General features: G+C 37.5%; 1 protein-coding gene across 12 annotated transcripts in view; it reads right to left on the bottom strand.

Annotated features, from left to right (window-relative positions):
* LOC108696166 (protrudin) overlaps positions 1 to 19,771 on the bottom strand; it is a 73,538-nt gene that overhangs the window by 11,697 nt on the left and 42,070 nt on the right. For 8 of the 12 annotated variants that reach the window (XM_041568715.1, XM_041568717.1, XM_041568716.1 and 5 more), the window contains 3 exons: positions 18,314 to 18,385; positions 17,499 to 17,519; positions 15,607 to 15,748 (listed from right to left, as the gene is read on the bottom strand). In XM_041568715.1, coding sequence (XP_041424649.1) covers positions 15,607 to 15,748; positions 17,499 to 17,519; positions 18,314 to 18,385 — 235 coding nt within the window. The remainder of the gene's footprint in view (positions 1 to 15,606; positions 15,749 to 17,498; positions 17,520 to 18,313; positions 18,386 to 19,771) is intronic. The other 4 variants (XM_018225268.2, XM_041568721.1, XM_041568722.1 and 1 more) reach the window with 1 other exon arrangement.

Here is a 19,771-nt window from a genome sequence, read left to right as displayed (position 1 = left end):
TTCCTGGTTGCTATAATTATGAGTTCCCAGACTGATGGAAACAATATTCAAATAATTTATACAGTGTAATTAAAGTTCATTTTGCTTGACTAACATGATAAAATAGGATTTGGAATCATTTTGTTTGGGTGACGGGTCCCCTTTAACACCCAAGGAGGAGTCTTCTGTAGATCTGCATCTTTCTGGCCTGATGTTTGTGGCACTGGATAAGCAGCTGAAGGTAATGTTGATAAGAACCCTTGGTACACAACCATGAATGCTATAACTGAGGTGCTAGACATTCAGTTTGGAGGCATGGCTGCCCCGGGCCAAAACACTTTGTGCAAAAGTTGGTGTAAATTATTGGGTTTATACATAAAGCTCTGTTATAATCCATTTATGTGAATTAATGCTGTGGTTGGCAATCATGGAACTCATCCAGTGCTAAGTACTAATCAGTTTATTTAAGAAAACGAAATGCTTAAATTTAAGCCAATGTTTGACACCACTCTAGACCTGGCATTGAAGTAAAGAAAAAAAGAATTCTTGGCGTAAAAGTGAGGTAGAATGTACTTAGCAAGGCTTTTATGCAGCTATATTGAAAATGTTATACTAGGGTATACATTTTACATCAAGAGGAGAAAATCAGAGGTTGCCTCATTCTGACAGGTGAACTTAAAAATTAAATTAGAAAATATGTGACTTTCTAAGAGGTTTGGCTTAACATATTTGTGAATAGGGAGTTCTGGAGCATTAATGGGCACAAACATGCTCGCCTTAAAGCCCATACACAGCATTTGTGCCTGTACAAGCAGCATTTCTGGGTCTGCTACCTGTTGTAGGACAAATTTGGCTTTTTGTCGTCTAAATCAAGGTTTGCACCTTGCCTCATTATCCAGCATAAACTGTGCTCTGTGCCTTGCAATTTATGTAAATATGAATCCTTTAAATAAGCACAAATTAAAGTGTTGAACCAGTTCTTTTCACTTTGCACCTTGCTGACTCTTTTGCCTTCTAGGTGCCAGAATAATGTACATCTACTGTAAGTGGGAAATTTCAAGAAGATCCGATCTTTGGGAAGTGAAAAATTTCAAGAAGATCCAATCTTTCGAAAGTGAGAAATTTCAAGAAGATTTAGTGAGAAGTGAGACATTTCAAGATTTACTCCAATGTTTCTCTAAATAAAATTTTGCCAAGTATTGCCAACATGATTTAAAATGTAATATTTAGTTTCACATAGGAGCACTATTTTAGCTTATCCCATTTTTCACTACAAATTTGGTAGTGTTTACAGAACTAGTAGAACTCTGATGTGATATCAACTGACTAATTCTAATTAGTAGACAAAGTGTACTGGCCCCATCTTACTTTGTACATTTTTGTACATCATTGCTGGGAGCTGTTTTAGGAGACTTGAGCTTCAGTGTACAAATGCCATCTGTTTCCTCACTGTTAGTCTCAAGGGGAACAAGCTGGAGGGCAGAATATTTATGTTATGTCTTCACTCTGCACATGTACTGATTTTTTTTGGAAGAACCAGGCAACTGCTACAAGAACAATCCATCTTCTGTTAATCAGAAGAGGTTTGTCCAGTTCTATATATTTTTCTTTTGATTATTGTATTCTTTTTCGTACCAAGCCTCGCCAATGGTTATGTTTATCTCCATTTCCTTTTATACAGAACTACAATTTGTTCTTGCTCAAGCATTTATGGGTGTTGCTTGATTTAAAACACATTATATAAATACAAATTGCAGTTACTGATAAAAACTACTCAAGTGATTGACTGCAATGCTACATTTTAGAGATTATGTAGACACTGGGGAATGTGTGGGGTGGGTCTATATCAAAGTTTTATATATTCTTTATGTTTTTTTAAATTTGTAAAACCTCTTTAAAATTCCATTTATATTTTGTAGGAATGACTGTATATCAACAAAAGGTATAGAGTGTGTGTCTGCGCACACATTTGCGCAAATATGTGAAGAATCAAAAAAATTTGAGTGGGTCTTTATGATCAAAAGTAATAATAAATCTCGGCCAATAACCATTTGCCAGGAACATCGCAGAAAGCTTTTTCATGCAATTAAAGTTCATTCACACTGGTGGCGCAAAAGATTCCACCACAATCCTAACACTCCTCCGCTGTATGATTTGGCCACACAAATTAATGTCCAAACGGAGTAATGACAATCCATGATGTGATGATAATAAAATCAAGAAACAATAGGGAGTTCATGACATGTCCTAATGGCCAGCAACCTCTGATGTATATGTTGGAAGGTCATTAACTGGGAACATGTTTCCTAGATCCAGGGCAATAACATTTTCAAGATTCAGGATTTTCATTCTCAAGCAACTTAACTGTGAACAATGGAACAACTGCAACTCTAAAAGGCTGACTTGAGGAACACACACATTTAACAATTAATATAAATTACCAAATTGGCTGGCAATTTCAGAGATTAGAAAAGTAACCTTGAAAGTGAAATTTTTTTTTGTTTTCTGATTCGATGATTGGTCCATAACACATATCATACATCTGGTGCAACTCTAAAACGAAGGTCTTATCATTGTATTGTCCAGCTTTTCCATGTAGTGTGCCAATTTGTGTGCCAGATTCTAATTGAAAAACATCCATATTTTCTTTTCTTTTTAAATTGTAGAGCACTAACAGATCAATGTTTTTTTATACCATTTTACCCTTTCTGAAATCGGCTGTGAAAGATATCTGGCTCTAAAAAACAAAACCCTCCTTTCCCCTATTTGTTGGATTTGTTTTGACTTACAGATAAGCAGAAGTCTTTTTTCCAGGTGCGATATTTGCACAATGCTAGAAGCAGGTATCTAGGAACTGCTTTCACGAAACCTGAAAGTTTGCTATGTGCTAAGCTGGCCATAGATGTAAAGATCCTTAAAAGATCTTTTCTTTATCGTGAGAACACGATTATCTCGAAACAATCGTTTAAATTTACAATGTGTCCATCAACTAAAAAGACCATTTAAGGTGATATTGCCAGCAAAACTGAAGGGTAGCTGCCTGCTTGGCCCTGTAAACATAGATAGATTGCACTGGGACCGATAAAGATTTTTTTAACCTGGCCAATCAATTTTCTGATTGTAAGATGTACGATGATTGAATCCCACTAACTTCACTATAATTTGATAGATTGGTAGGATTTCTCAAAAATCCGTCGATCGGCAAAGAAAAAACTTTGCGTCTATGGAGACCTTAAGTCAATAAATGAATTACACAGGGCAGGAACTCACATCCCACCTTCACATGAGACATCACTGGCCAAAATAAAACATGAAAGATAAAGCAAAACAAAGAAATAAAACAAATAATATTGTGCTATGGTAAAGCAGCTCCAGCTCATAAATAGCATGGGGTAGAAGATGATTCATTCTAATGTAATAGCTGAAGGTAAAGCTCCACCTGTCCCGGTAGGTCCTGGGCAAATGCACCTTTAACCCATTTTTTTACATTTCAACATGTCTTTCAGAACATTGTCAGATATTGTGCAGAATGCTGCCAACTTATGCAGAATTAGAACATATGTGTCCCATAGCAGCTCCTCTGTTTAGGAGATGTCGGCTTGACAGGTTTCCTTAAAATATAACCAGATTGCAAGCTAAAGAAAGGGTGGTTGAAGATTTTCCATTCCAATTCACTCATTTTGAGTATTTTATATTCCAAAAAGCGAATGCATAATAAGTAAGCTGTTGGTTTTGATTAATGTGAAAAGCACAAGGATTTCTAAATTGTGATGGAGTGAAAATGTTTCTTTTAAATAGGTCCTAGTGGAATCATGTGCCTTAACCAACAAAGTAAAATATTTCCGTTCCGAAAGGGTAATGAGAAAAAGCAAAGGGCAATTCAACAGAGAATTTATATCTGTTCTCTCATTCACTCTTTCAAGAGATAAGCTGCTGCTTTGCATCGTGGCCATAAATCTATCATTCCAGTTCTCATGAGTAACCTGGAACTTCCAATTCCAACGTGGCTATTGATTTTGCTTTCCCTTAATCTGATAGCAACACTGATGGCAAAGAAATGGCATGCATATTGATGGACGAGTTATATCACATGCACAATAAAACTGTGATTGCTTCGGCGCTGAGCTAACATAGACTGATGGGCTTGGTAACAGAATTGGCAGCATGGTATACAGTTTCGTCAAGGAAGTTTATCAAAATGTTTTTACTTCTTTTAACATTGTAAGTTTAATGAAATCGCAGATCAGAGACCAGGATGCAGTTATAGTGCAGTGAAAGTATTTGGTAGGCATTGATATTGCAGATATTTTTCTAGTTTTGAACAATACATGATTGGCATTGTGGCTACCTTGCATAGGATATGTAGATGCATTTTTGGTTGGTTCAGAACAGCATCCAGTAAATATATTTGTACCAGGTAACTTTTAAACATCTGAAAAATCTACGAAGTGGGCTATTATGGAGAAGGAGGCATATTCTGGATTTTATTTATTAAAGTAATACTGACAAGAAAAGAATGCTGGTGCCCCCCCCCCCCCACTGTGACTGGACACTCTATACAATGCACCCTTTAGCAGAGGTGGAAGTTGTAGCTGCTTTGCACATATTTCTGAGACACACAGTCAGCAGAACAATGTCACCTGCTGCTAAATGAAGAAAGGCTTGATCCTTAAGCTGCTCTACCATTGCATATAGATTTTTCAGCCTTAGATGTCCCAGGAAGATCAAGTTCTTTGTCAACGTGTGAGTTTCTCTTTAATAGTTATGCCTAGGAAACTGGGTTGAACCTTTGAACAGATTTGCTGACAGTTATGCTTTCTTCAAACCCCAATGGCTTGTCAAAATCCCAAAATAAACTCTCTGCACAAATGATGGAAGCATCCAGTATGCATCTTGCCAGAAATTCTTCAGAATTTACAAAGCCAAGAGGAGTCTTTAAACTATCAAAAACATTCCAAGCTTCACCACATTTCTAGGAAACTCAGTAGACAAGAAAACGGAAATAAGCCTCCTTGCATGCCCTACTCTTCTGATACCCCAGACTAAGTTTTAGGGTACACAACTATTGAAACCTTCACTCCTTCCAAAGTGGCCCCAAATGAACACAGGGCCTTTAGGTAAATAAGGAGAAGACTGTAGCAGTAGATTGTAGAAATACAGGTGAAAGACTAGGATGCTCATTCTGTCTGCACCAGACACCAATATTTTAGCTGGGCCACAATCTGTTCTTCCTAATTCACATATAGGCCCTTGCTGCACCATAATTCTTTATTTAAGTGATTTCCAAACTGTGTGGCTCAGAACTGTGGCTGGAGGGACAAGCCTGAAGGCCAGGTAGGTTGAAAATCCAGTGAATGCCTGTTTGCTCTTCTGGAAACTCAACATGAGGTCAGTTAGGATAAGATTTAGGGTAAATACAAATTTATGTTCCCAGATAAAACACATCAATATTTTCATATATCTGGCAACTTGTTATCATCTAATGGGGCCCTGAACAATTGTTGGACCTCAACAGGCCCAGACTGTTTGGTAATCTGTGTATTCCGGGAATTTCTGCTGTAGGATGCCCAAAATAGTCACTATTTAGTGGGCTGGTAAGTGGTTGTTTGGGCATCAGTGTACTTGAAGTGTCAGGGTCTAATTTGAATCTCAGTCTAGGCCTGGAACTCAATAGAGACTCACAGAGAAAAGTATAAAATCAGTGCTTTTGAACAATGTCACATACCATCCAACATCCACACTTTTTTCCTGAAAGTGGACAACAGCTTGTGAAGGGGCTATATTAAGGGTGTAGCCAGATGTGGAATGGCTAGATCAGAGCCTAAAATGGCAAGTGAGGTTTGAGTATATATTCTTTGAGGTACCTTTTTTTATAAAAGCTATAGTGTACAAGATGGAGCAGACCTTTGATACTAACAAGGCACCATTCATTACAAAGGAGAAAAGAAGTGTGGTCACAGAAGCCAGATGTTTCAGTAAGGTCTCACATTTTGCACAGAAACTCAGAGGGCCTCTAGACACCTCTCATTAAACTTACAGCAGCTGAAAGGCGCAGGATAAACATCATTTATGAATTGTGATTTCCTCTGGACATTCAAACATAATGAATAGGCAGGAACTGTGACTTATGAAAAATTTTCAAAAACTGTAAATGTGGACAAAGTTAAGAAATGTGATTTTTTTTTTAACATCTGCACTTGTACTGAACTCACATACCCCTTGTGCTTCAGGGAGGAAGTGTTCTGGAGAATATTAAATGCAATAATTAATATTCTTTTATAGCTGAGCTGTTACAAGAATTGCATTCTTTTGTGTAGGAAAAATCATGCCAAGACATTTCAAGTCCCACCACTTGAGCAACTAAATTCCTATTGTTCTGAAGATCAAAAACATTTTGTGATAAAAAAAAGAAAGAAAGAAAGAAACAGCGGCTCACAAATTGTAACTTAAACAAATAAATGAAAGTATTTTAAAAGGAAAAGACAACAGTATATATTTTTATGTATTTTCATACCTATATATATATATATATAATTATTTTCCACCAAAGAGTCCAAAGAAATGATGTAGCTGTGTGGACACACAGCCATATTTCTGGCTATTGCAGTTGCAAATATTAATGGTAGTTAGTTACCATGCTGTTTGACCCAAGAGAAGGTGTTCAATGTGTCAGAACAACATGCTTTGTTGTGTTATTCTGCATGTATATTAAATGTGTCAGCTAAGGACAAGAAAAGGTCCCATTAATGTGTATGCGTGCAATTATTCTAAAATGAAGCATTCTCTTCCAACATCTCTCGGTCCCCCAGGAATTTGTAACATTATTCACTTCAATTAAGATGTAAGAGAAGGCATATTTATTATAACATACAATTATCGACCATGAATTATGACTCATAATTGATCACAGCAATCAGTAATGTTATGGTGAGGTGAAGCAAAAGGAATTCAAAAGCCAACAACTGAATAACACCTTATTAAACAGATAGTATTCACATAACAACTGCTATATGCATAGGGACACATTAATTATCCCATCAAGCTTCGGGTTCCTGGTAATACCTCCTTTTTCCCCATTTCAAAAAAATAAATAAAAGAGACCAACTCAGTGCTCAATGGATAATAAATCTGTCCCATAGTATTGTCTCACCAAACCCAAAACGAGCATGCTCATTTGAGGAACTGAGAGTGGAACCCAATTAATGGCTCCTTCTATATGTCAAGCTACCTATACCTACTCCTAGGATATTAATATACATGTAACCAAATGTACAGGCTGTTTTAGTGGTTATATATTCTACTAATATGTAAGATATGGGGCAATGGATTTTGAGATGCAACTAATATAATGTAAATGATGTGTGCTAAAGTAAGCCACACAAACACTGTAATACATAGGAAGAACAACCAACCTTAAAGGGGCAATATATAACTAAAACACCATTGATAAAAATGAGCACACTAAATAAGACGTGTTGAAATTACATTCTGACTATTTTTTTCATTTAAAAAAAAAATCTATATTTACCTATTTTTTCCCATTATAAAGCACTAATTTGAAATTTAAGATATTTTCACTAACCTTAACCCCTATCCTTTATAAGCAGGATAATATCTTCAGTACTGCCTACCTACCTTTAAATGAAACAAATGTCTCCCTTATCTAACCTGCAGCCTTTGAACAAGTCATTATCAGGGGCTTCTCAGTAGATCGGTAATTAGTTTTATCCGCTCTTCAAAGGTTTTGTGGGACCGGAAGTGGCAGGAAATACTAAAGTGAAACTGGCTTCACATTCTTGTTTAGTACCAGAAATAACATAGATACATTTTAATTAAAACAATAGGAAAAAAGTATGTTTAGCACAAGCCCTGTTGCGCTTATGTTGAAAAGGGGAGTATACTGTGCCTTAAAGGGTCAGTTAGATTAAAATTTCAAAGGGGTTGTTCACCTTTAAATTAACTTTTAGTATGACGTAGAGAGTGATATTCTTCGACAATTTGCAATTCGTTTTCATTTTTTATTATTTCTGTTTTTTGAGTTATTTAACTTTTTATTCAGCAGATTTCCAGTTTGATGTTTTACCAATTTGGTTGCAAGAGTCAAAATTACCCTAGCAACATGCACTGATTTAAATAAGAGACTTGAATATGAATAGGAGAGGTCCTGAATAGAAAGAGGAGTAAGAAAAAGAATAGCAATACATATAGAGCCTTACAGCGAATTTGTGGCCCCTATTTAAAAGCTAGAAAGAGTCAGAAGAAGAAAGTAAATAATATAAAATAAATTATAAAAAAGGAAAAAATGGAGGCCAGTTGGAAAGTTGATTAGAATTAGCAATTCTATAACATCTTAAAAATGAACCTTAAGGTGAACCGCCCCTTTAAATTAACATTTAAATAAAATAAACGTTTACTGTTCTCTTGGAAAAGTGAAAGAAAAAAGGGAAAAAATGACCCTCGCTTGAGTAAATGTGGCAGGAGGTATGCAAATTGCTGTTTATATGACCTGCACAAATACAGGGATATATCCAGAGCTGTGCAACTCATTGTGCAGACAGAACTGAAAGGTGGTGACTCTAACATTGAATAGTACCATACAGAATGTGACATACTGAATGACTGTGTAATGTAACCATGTTTTAATTCAGCTCTGTGGTAGGTCGTGCACAGAAGAGAAAATAATCTGAAAAGATGTTAAAAAAAAAAAACTCAGCCAATTTGTATAACATCGAGGGAGGAAAAGGATACATTTCACTCCTGTTGTACAAGGAAAATGAAAAGAAAACAGAGTTTCTTGGGAAAAGTTATCATTTTAAAAACATTTGAGATCCCATGGTGAAAAAAACTGCTGTTGTTGCAATGACTGTTGAACTTAATGAAATAAATAAGAAATCACCACCCTGTGAGATAAAATGTGTGGAATCTGACTGTTTCAAGAAAGAGTCTCCCCTCTAATGTGCCTCTCAGGCACCAGAAATAAGGATTTTGGATACAGAGAAACACAGCAAAAATGGAGATGGCTCCCATAATTGAGGACACAGAACACTTCTTTGCTACATTAGAATGGCAGAGCTACTATTAGAATGGCAGAGCTACTATTGCAGCAATAAGCAAGCTGACCCCAAACCTTTAAGTGAAACGGGGCCAGGTACAGACTGAACTAAACCAGAATATGGACCTCGTCTGAACAGATCGTCCAGTGACTCTACCCACTTATAGGGATGTAGCGAACGGCGGAAAAAATGTTCGCGAACTTGCGTCAAAAATGCGAACGGTTCGCGAACGTCGCGAACCCCATAGACTTCAATGGGAAGGCGAATTTTAAAAGCTAGAAAAGACATTTCTGGCCAGAAAAATGATTTTAAAGTTGTTTAAACGGTGCAACGACCTGGACAGTGGCATGCCAGAGTGGGATCAAGGGCAAAAATGTATCTGAAAAATACATTGTTGACACAGCGCTGCGTTTTGTGCTGTAAAGGGCAGAAATCACACTACGTCACTCAGGTGATGTTTCTGGACACGGAATGTGAAAAAGCTCACACAGCTAGGCGGCAGTTGTTTGAAGAACACACTGGGCAAACAATGCCTGCAAGGTCAACGTATACACTACAGCAGTGGATACGGAATATATTATTGCTGCTTGGAAAACGTCACTCAGGTGGTGTTTCTGGAGACGGTATTATTATTGATATTTAGACAGAATGTGAACAAGCTCACACAGCTAGGTGGCAGTTGTTTGAAGAACACACTGGGCAAACAATGTCTGCAAGGTCAACGTATACACTACAGCAGTGGATACGGAATATATTATTGCTGCTTGGAAAACGTCACTCAGGTGGTGTTTCTGGAGACGGTATTATTATTGATATTTAGACAGTATGTGAACAAGCTCACACAGCTAGGTGGCAGTTGTTTGAAGAACACACTGGGCAAACAATGCCTGCAAGTGCACTACTATTGGTGCACTACTATGAAGAACAGCAAACAGCACTGGACACGTTAAAGAACAGTAAGATAAGTAAAATAAAAAAATATATATATGTATATTAAAAAAAAAAAATGACTCTGGTTGGTGCTGAACTACTAGGAGCAGCACACCAGTCCCACTCCCCAACACAGCTAGACTAATAGCACTGGGCTCTTATAGTAGAAAAGTAAAAAAACAAAAAGAAAATAAAAGCAGTCCTTACAAGGACTATTGGGTTACAGGCAGCAGTCAGCAGATGAGAGATCAGCAGCAGGACAGCTGCCCACAGCAGCTACATACAGAGCACTGCAGTAGAAGGTAGATTACTAGCCAGCAAAGCTACCTAACCTAAAATGTCCCTCAAATCCCTGCAGAGTTCTGTCCCTACAATACAGAGCAGTATCAAGTAGATTACTAGCCAGCAAAGTTACTATCAACTGTCCCTCAAATCACTCAACAGCTCTCTCCCTACACTAGCTCTTCCAAGCACACACAGGCAGAATGAAAAAACGCTGCAGGGCTTCAGTTTATATATGGAAGGGGAGTGGTCCAGGGGGTGTGGGGGTGGTCCAGGAGGGAGAGCTTCCTGATTGGCTGCCATGTATCTGCTGGTCTGGGGTGAGAGGTCAAAAATAAGCGCCAGCTAAGGCGAACCCAAATTGGCGAACGTCGCACGATGTTCGCGAACATTCGGCGGACGCGAACAGTCGATGTTCGCGCGAATTAGTTCGCGGGCGAACAGTCCGCGACATCCCTACCCACTTAGCCATTAACATTTATATATATTCGAGTCCATCTGTGATGTCACTGCTGGGTATGGGTCACTCCTGGTCAGTTCTTTTGCTCATTGTACATGGGAAAGACAAGACATAAGAGTCTGGTTCATGATCTATTTTTTTTTTTTCTTCCATGACTATGCTATTACTCATTGCAAGCTTCTATACAACTTTTACATTTATTTTCTGCAGTAGAATTATGTTACACAAAGGATCAAATCACGACATATATACTTGTGCAGCCAAATGAAAAGATACAAAAGTACCAGCTCTAGCAGAAATAATGTATTTGATGCCAACAGGATCTTTTACTCAGACATAGCTACTCTGAGTCCCACAGTGCCTGCACTCAAACCAAAGGATGAAGCCAGAGGTGCACGATCCAAATGTAATTCATATATGGAAAGAAGATCAGCACTCACTGTAGTTTTGGTGAAATTGTGTTGATTTATTAATCAAAAATCACATCTTATCCGACGTTTCGGTCCCACATGGGACGTCGAAACGTCGGATAAGATGTGATTTTTGATTAATAAATCAACACAATTTCACCAAAACTACAGTGAGTGCTGATCTTCTTTCCATATATATATATATATATATATATATATATTTTATTTTTATTTTTTTGAATGGCGAAACAAAACGGGTCAAATTCACCCATCCCTAATTGTGGACAATGGCAGGTTCAGAAACATACAGACTTTGTACCATACTTAATTTTAGTTTTGTTCTGTATACTATTTGGATTGATATACAACTTCAGTAAAACAAGTAACAAAGTAACAATGTTCAAAGCACTTTCATTTTATTCAGAGGGACCAATCCAACTGGATCATGTTCTATGTTCAAACTATTCTTGTTGTTCTCCAAGTGGTTAGCTTAACTCCAAGACTAGGAAACCTTCTACAGAATATTTTTAAGCAGGTCCAAAGAGGGAACAAGCCTTCTATCAATGACATACACAAGAAAAGGCTAAACATGTATGTGGTTATAGCATCCCCACACCCATCTCTTTAATGTTGGCTTAATGCATTTGAAAATTGGGGTTGGTTATAGAGACAGAGCCAGGCCAAGCTGACTGGGCACCCTCTGCAACCTGGTGGCAACCTGGCAGCCACCTCGCTCCTCCTTGTGTGCATGAGCGTGCATTTCGCCATGAAGTCAGGTGGGGGGGCATGGTGACAGAAGGGAGGGCTGGGTGGGGAGAGCAGCAGAGGGGAGGATGGGGTGTGGAGAACAGCAGAGGGGAGGATTGGGGTGGGAGAGCGGCAGAGGGGAGGGTTGGGTGGTGGAGATAAGCAGAGGGGAGGGTTGGGGTGGGGAGAGCAGCAGAAGGGAGGCTTGGGGTAGGTAGAGCAGCAGATCGGAGGGCTGGGGTGGTGAGAGCAGCAGAGGGGAGGATTGGGTGGTGAGAGCAGCAGAGGGGTGGGTTGGGGAGAGCAACAGAGGGGAGGACTGGGGTGGAGAGAATGGCAGATGGGGAGGGGAAAGCAGCAGGGGGAGCAAACACGAACTAGGGGTAGGCATAAGACCCTTTATCTGCCCAGCCCCTCCCTAGGCAGGTGCCACTTCTGCCTACCACTAGTTCGGGCCCTGCATAGAGATCTCTCCCCAATGAAAATGTGTGCGCTTGCATACATGAAATTATTAAGTAAACAGGGGATCAGAGGGTGTGCGTTGATCAGCATTGTTTGTAATACATTTGTCCAAATCAATTGCATTTCTATAATGTGTTACTTTTTTTGTCACTAAGCATTAAAACTCTCCCACAACCTCACTTTGTATTTTTTATAAAAGCTCAGGGATACGCACATAGGAATACAGGAGAGTGCAAACACCTGTGCGGGACCAACACTTTACCATTATTATGGCTGTGGAGATCCACATGTTGTAAGATGTGTCGATACTTGGTGGACATAAACACTATATAGTTATTTTCCTACAAGAATTGCTATACGATTGCATATATCTTAGAACTAAAAAATGTGATTTAAGCTGTCCAGAGATTTACAGTTTGTTGAATTTGACTGAGCAATTATAATAATCCCAGTAGTATGTACACACTTTTTATTGATACTGATTATGACTACACTATTGTAGTGATTTCTTTTATTGCCTTTTAGATTTATATCTCATTCACGAGGGATACAATGACTACAGGATTTTGTTGGCGGATTCCTCAGAGCTCAGCTGAACTGAAAAAAACCCCCTAAAGGTCACTTTAACATTGGAATAAAAGTTGGAATACAACGATTTCCACATTATGCAGTTTTATTGTATTTTTCTCAAAAAATTGACCATTTAAATTAAAATCAATTTTGTAGAGGATTTGATATCTGGCTGAATCCAAAAAGGATGGATTTGGTACATCTCTTTCATTCAATACAGGCTGGTCTAGACTTCGATCGCTCTGACAACATACAAGATGGTGCAAGCCTTGCAATGATTTTACGTTATTTAAAGGGATACTGTCATGGGAAAAAAATTTTTTTTCAAAATGAATCAGTTAATAGTGCTGCTCCAGCAGAATTCTGCACTGAAATCCATTTCTTAAAAGAGCAAACATATTTTTTTATATTCAATTTTGAAATCTGACATGGGGCTAGACATTTTGTCAGTTTCCCAGCTGCCCCAAGTCATGTGACTTGTGCCTGCACTATTGAACTGCCTGAACTCAATTTCTTTTGAGAAATTGAGTTCAGTTCAGAATTCTGCTGGAGCAGCACTATTAACTGATTCATTTTGAAATTTTTTTTTTCCCCATGACAGTATGCCTTTAAGGGTTTGTGCAAATAAAAGTTGGTTATAAATGTTAATGTAACAGGAGGGGTATGACACTGGAAAGCTGTCAGCAAGCAGGACCCATTGTAGAGATGTTAATCTTCTGTCATGAAGCTGCAGAACTGCTGCTCCTGGAATCCCTTAAGTGCAGCTTTCAGACAGGAGTTGTAAATGAATAACAGATGTAGGGTGGCAAGTTGTGTATTGTTAGTGTGAAGCCCCACTTGCAATTGTCTATTCCAAACTAAAAACGGACTGTCCTGGAAGCCACTATATTTGACTCAAAAGAAGCTTTGAGATTGTTGCTGTATAGGGGAATGGAGGCACAGCCATTAAAAAGGGTTCTAAACCTTTTTAACGTGAAGTATCATGCAGAGAACAATATTCTGAGACAATTTGATTTTTATATGGTTTATGAGTTAATAAACTTTTTATTCAGCAGCTCTCCAGTTTGCAGTTTCAGCAATCAGGTTGCTATGGTCCAAAATTCCCTAGCAACCATGCACTGGTTTCAATAAGGGACTAGAATATGAATAGGATGAGTAAGGATGAATAGGATGAGTAAAAAAAGTAGCAGCTTTTAGCCTTGCAGAGGATTTGTTTTTTTTAGATTGGATCAGTGACCCCCCCCCATTTGGAAAGAGTCAAATAATGCAAAAACTATTTTAAGTATGAAGGCCAATGGAAAAGTTGCTCAGAATTAGCCATTTTATAACATACTAAAAGTTAACCACCCCTTTAATAAATAAATCTGCCCTTACATCTCAGTCTGCTGCTCAAAAACTTTTTATTCCAAAAGCATAAAAATGTTATTCACCTAATGCCCCCTTGTGGTGCAATTGTACATTTTCCCACCTCTTTGTTTCCTACCTCTATGACCAGATTATCATGTCAGTGAAGAAGCAGGTCAGGATTGATGGAATAAGTTATTGAGACATCTATAGCCATCCACTTTATCATCCAAAGACAAACGTATGCAGACCAAGTTCCTTCGTTGCTATTATATGACCCCGGAGAGACTTATCTGTATAACCCGACAAAGGATAACACTAGATGCAATGGGCACTCTATTGTATATTGTGTGTGGACGTGTCCAAACTGTAGTACTTCCTGGACCCAAACATTTACTTAATGATACTTAACATTACAGCCTGATCCAGCCAGACTATTACTGAACAGGCCCAAGCCACCAACTCTAGAGGACTGCAAAGAATCCATAAACAAGGCTCTGCTATACTACTACAAAGATATCAACATTTCTAAAATAATTGTAACATTAAACCCAATCGGATCGATTTGCCTCCAATAAGAATTAATTATATTAGTTGGGATCAAGTACAAGGTACTGTTTTATCATTACAGAGAAAAAGGAAATACGGTTTAAAATGTTGAATTATTTCATTTAAATGGGTGCTGTAATTTGGAGCTTTCTGTATAACAGATCCTGTACCAGTACTACACTATAAATAAAAGAAATAGTCAATGGCTATTGCCTGATTTCTATGAAGAAGTTAATCTAGCCATGCATTGCTCCCAATTAAAATTAACGCCAATAGGGTAGCTTACTTTGTATTTATTTTACATTCTTTCCTGGACCAATGTGGAAGTGTGTGGTGGCCAGCTCATGTTTCCAGCTAGCAGTCTAAGACCAAACTTAACTCCTAATCCATAGCGAAACAGAATGAAAAGAATGCTTGTCTGCAAAGGCATGACTTTATGTGCAAGGCCCAGCAGCATAACATTTCATATCTCAGGAGATAGTAAATATGTTTGGCCCATTTACTGACATTCTAGCAAGACATGTTTTTGTACTATGGTAACTGAGCAGAACAAATCTTTCAATTTAACAGAGGTGTAACTGTTCGCTACGGCTCAAGAGACCAAAACCATGGAGTGCTAGGTTTGCTTCACACAATACAAATATTTTCTTGCAGGTTGAGTAGGACTGTGTTTCAGGCTATAACTGCAGACATTTTTAATTTTCACACATATTTTATAGCAACAGATACTTTTATGCAGACATTTCCATTCATCAAATCATTTCTGCTGATTTTTTACCTTGGTAGGAGCAATAAAAACAGACACATGCAGGGTACATACCCAAGTTGTTGGTGGGATATCGTTTACGCAGCTTTTCGGTCAGTTTGGACACTTTGCTTTTGATGACTTCATTCTTGCTGAGAAAACCGTTGTCTTGGAGGTTATCATATTCAGCACTGCACTGGGACACATCATCCTCGTCCTGTGAAAAAGTAACTGTAGCTGTAACATAACTGGTAATCTAAGAATTCAAACGGGCAGTGAGAAACCGATTAGGGTTGTAGTTCAGAAGTCGGTTTATGCTTCACACTTTACAAGATTCACTTGTAAATTCCAATGTGTTTGTAGTATAACAGTTTAGAACCCAACCCGTTTCTTACTGAACTCTGCTTAGTTAGGGTAAACAGTTAGTATCTACCAATTTAGGTTAAAAGTTCAAGTTTGTTCCTGAGACATTGCCAGTTCTTTTTATTGTTGAATTAATTACATAAGGGTGTCCAGGGAGATAACACTAAAGGGATTGTGATGGTAATTTTTTCTAGAGCGCACCGGCTAGTTTACTATAATGGGGAGCTCGCCCTACTACAGGTATGGGATCTATTATCTGGAAACCCATTATGCAGAAAGCCCAGAATTACAGAAAGGCTGTCTCCCATAAACTCCACTTTATCCAAATAATGCAAATTCTTTTAAATTAATTTCCTTTTTTTCTTTAATAATAAAACAGTGCCTTGTACTTGACCCAGACTAAGATATTATTAATCCTTATTGGAAGCAAAACAATTGAGTTTATTTAATGTTTAAATGAATTTCTAGTAGACTTAGGGTATGAAGATCCAAATTACAGAAAGATCGTTATCTGGATAACCCCAGGTCCTAAGTATTCTGAATAACAGGCCCCATTCCTGTACTATCATCAGGGCATTGTTTTTTTTTAGTGCTTAGAATCCATACAGTATCTGCTGGGAACCATTATAATGCTTTTCCTACACACAGAATGCAAAGGCAAATGCAACTTTTTACAGTCGATAATGCAGGCTCAAAGAGTTTGGGCTAATAGCTTTGGGTACAAAAACACAGGGCCTTTAGATTATGTGGTAATAAACATAGCAATTTGCACATGATTTTTGAAAGTTCCACCTCGCTCCTCTTTTGTTAATGATCGTTCAGTTGTTCAGGGATACAACTTAAAGGAGAAACAAACCCATAACATAAAAAACCCTACCCCCTACCTTTTGTAGACACCGCTCCCCCCCAGCCTAGGTGGTACCCGGGACAAATGCCCCTAACTTTTTACTTACCCCTCGGTGCTGATTCTGTCCCCCGCAGTTCACGACAGCCATCTTATTTTGTTCGTTAAACTTCGGAAGCAGACCTTCGTTTTCAGCGCATGCACAGTTGGAGTAATTTTCTGGTACGGAACAACTGCGCATGCACTGAAAGTCACGAAAATTTACGAAAAATTTTTAAGAAGAACAGAAGATGCTGCCTAAACTCAAGTTACCACCCAGTGACCTTATTCTACTGTCATATATATATACTCAATAATACATGTTCTACAACATGTATTATTGAGTATTCCGCTTCCTAATGCCAAACCAGCAGTCTATTAAGAGTTCTGCAAAGTTTGGCCGCTCAAGGGCTGTTTAACCGAAGCCTATAGATGGGAACATTACAAGTTATGCTTCCAGAAAGACAGTATGATAGTTTAAACTTACATAGTAGAAACAGATGAAAAAAAAATATTTCCCTTCAAGAAGGTAGGAAGTGTCGTGGCCAAAAGGCAGCATTTGGACTAAAATGGATTTTCATTAGGGGTTGCACAGTCTCAGGTTCATGTGACATTTCGGCTGGCACAAACTGGACTCCAACACTGTGATTACATATCTGTTTGTGCTGAGATCCACATACTGTCAGCCAAAATTCCTATGTTCCTATGAACCTGCACTCACCATTGTCATTAGCTGTTGTTCCTTTTATAAGCAGCATGGGGAAAAGAAAGCAGAATTAAGAAAAAAAGAAGACATAATGAAGCCCTGCTCCAAGAGCCAATTCAAATGAAGTTTTTTTTTATGGCAAAACTAATCAAAGAAGGTGCAAAAGAGGTGTATTACACTAACATATATGTAGTTTCCATTTTATAGATGGGTTGTAGTTTCCATTTCTCTGAATCAAGGGAAAAATAAATGCACTGTACCCAAGCAAATACACCTACAACTTTAAAAGTATTTTTCAACTGCATTGGAATTCTGATTTAAAAATTGCTTTGAGAAAGAGCAAACAGAACTGGCTCCATATGAATGTATGAAGTTTAATAAAGCTGTGCTGTAATTTGGTAAGGAAATAGTAATAATAATAGTAATAATACAGGTATGGGACCTTTTATCCAGAATGCTCTGGACCTGGGGTTTTCCGGATAACGGATCTTTCCGTAATATGGGTCTTCATGCCTTAAGTCTACTAGAAATTCATTTAAACATTAAATTAAACCAATGCTGGTTTTGCTTCCAATAAGGATTAATTATATCTTAGTTGGGATCAAGTACAAGCTACTGTTTTATTATTACAGAGAAAAAGGAAACCATTTTTAAAAATTTGGATTATTTGGATAAAATGGAGTCTATGGGAGACAGCCATTCCGTAATTTGGAGCTTTCTGGATATTGGGTTTCCGGATAAGGGATCCTATACCTGTAGTAATAATAATAATAGTAGTAATTAATAGTAGCTCAGCATCCCATCAGATAGGCATGTCACTCCTAACCCACCTCAATTGCATCTTTAAATTCATCATCTGGTTCAGCCTCTTCTGCCTCTTCCACACTCCCAGGAGAAAGATCCTGTTACATAAATAAAACACATGGCCATATATGAGAAAGTATTTCAAGTCAAGCAACAGTACAGTATAGTTTAGCAACATTTTCAAGTAGCTAATGAAATCTAACATTTTAATTACCAGAGTCAGAGTACAGGTATGGGTAATAATATCTAGACTAGAATGCTTGGGACCTGGGATAGTATGCATTAGGGGTCTTTCTGTATAATATATATATATATATATATATATATATATATATATATATATTTATATATATTTATATTTACCATAAAGCAGGATGCGTCACTCACAGCAGCTTGATGCAAAAACAAAAAATCTTTATTGGACTCAACGTTTAGTCAGGAGAAAAACAGCAACAATATATATATATATATATATATATATATATATATATATATATGTGGGATCCGTATATATATATATATATATATATATATATATATATATATATATATATATATATATATATATATATATATATATATATATATGGGATCCGTATATAAATATTTATATATATCTATATATCTATAGATCTATATCTATATATATATATATAGAGTGTCGCTCTTTGCGCATATATACATATATACTGTATATATATGGGATCCATTATCCTGAAACCTGTTATCAAGAAAGTTACTGTAAACTCCATTTCAATCAAATTATTCAGATTTTTTAAAAATGATGATCTGTAATAATAAAACAGTACCTTGTACTTGAGCCTATCTAAGATAAAATTCATCCTTAATGGAAGCAAAAAATCCTATTGAGTTTAATTAATGTTTTAATAATTTTTTTGTAGAATTTTGGTATTGAGCTCCAAATTACAGAAAGATCCCTTATACGGAAAACCCCAGGCCCTGAGCATTCTGGATAACATGTCCCATAACTGTATCTGCTTTGAAATCAACATTCAGGGAATTATGGACCTTCAAAAGGCTAAGAGACTATGTACCATAGCCCTGTCAGATTCAGAGAGGAACTTTTAAGGTGTTCGTTTTTGTGTGACATATTAAGGCATGATTTAAATGCTTGCAATGATATTTAAAAATCCCATTTCTCCATTTAAACATAGTTTGGTGTATTATTCCAAGTACCGCACCGCTTTGGCAGTTTTGCAATAACATGATGTTCAGGTACAGCCAATAAGGTTTCATAAAGGTCATATGCTTTGGGGGGTGTTGCTTTCATGAAGTCATCCTCCCTTTCATTTACAGTTTCCACTCCTTTTTCCAATTGTGCATTTTTGCCACAAATTTTATTAGCATTGTTTTGTATGACACTCTACAAGTGGGTCCACTTGCCAATATCGGTCGTCTTGTCTTCCACTATATTTGCACTGAAGTTTTGTACGATAATATCTGTGCGTGTATGGCCACCTTAA

The sequence above is a fragment of the Xenopus laevis genome, chromosome 7L (genome assembly GCF_017654675.1).
Source record: "Xenopus laevis strain J_2021 chromosome 7L, Xenopus_laevis_v10.1, whole genome shotgun sequence".
Taxonomy (NCBI): Eukaryota; Metazoa; Chordata; class Amphibia; order Anura; family Pipidae; genus Xenopus; species Xenopus laevis.
Note: the sequence above shows the minus strand (reverse complement) of the source record. Positions and strands in the feature narration are given on the sequence as shown.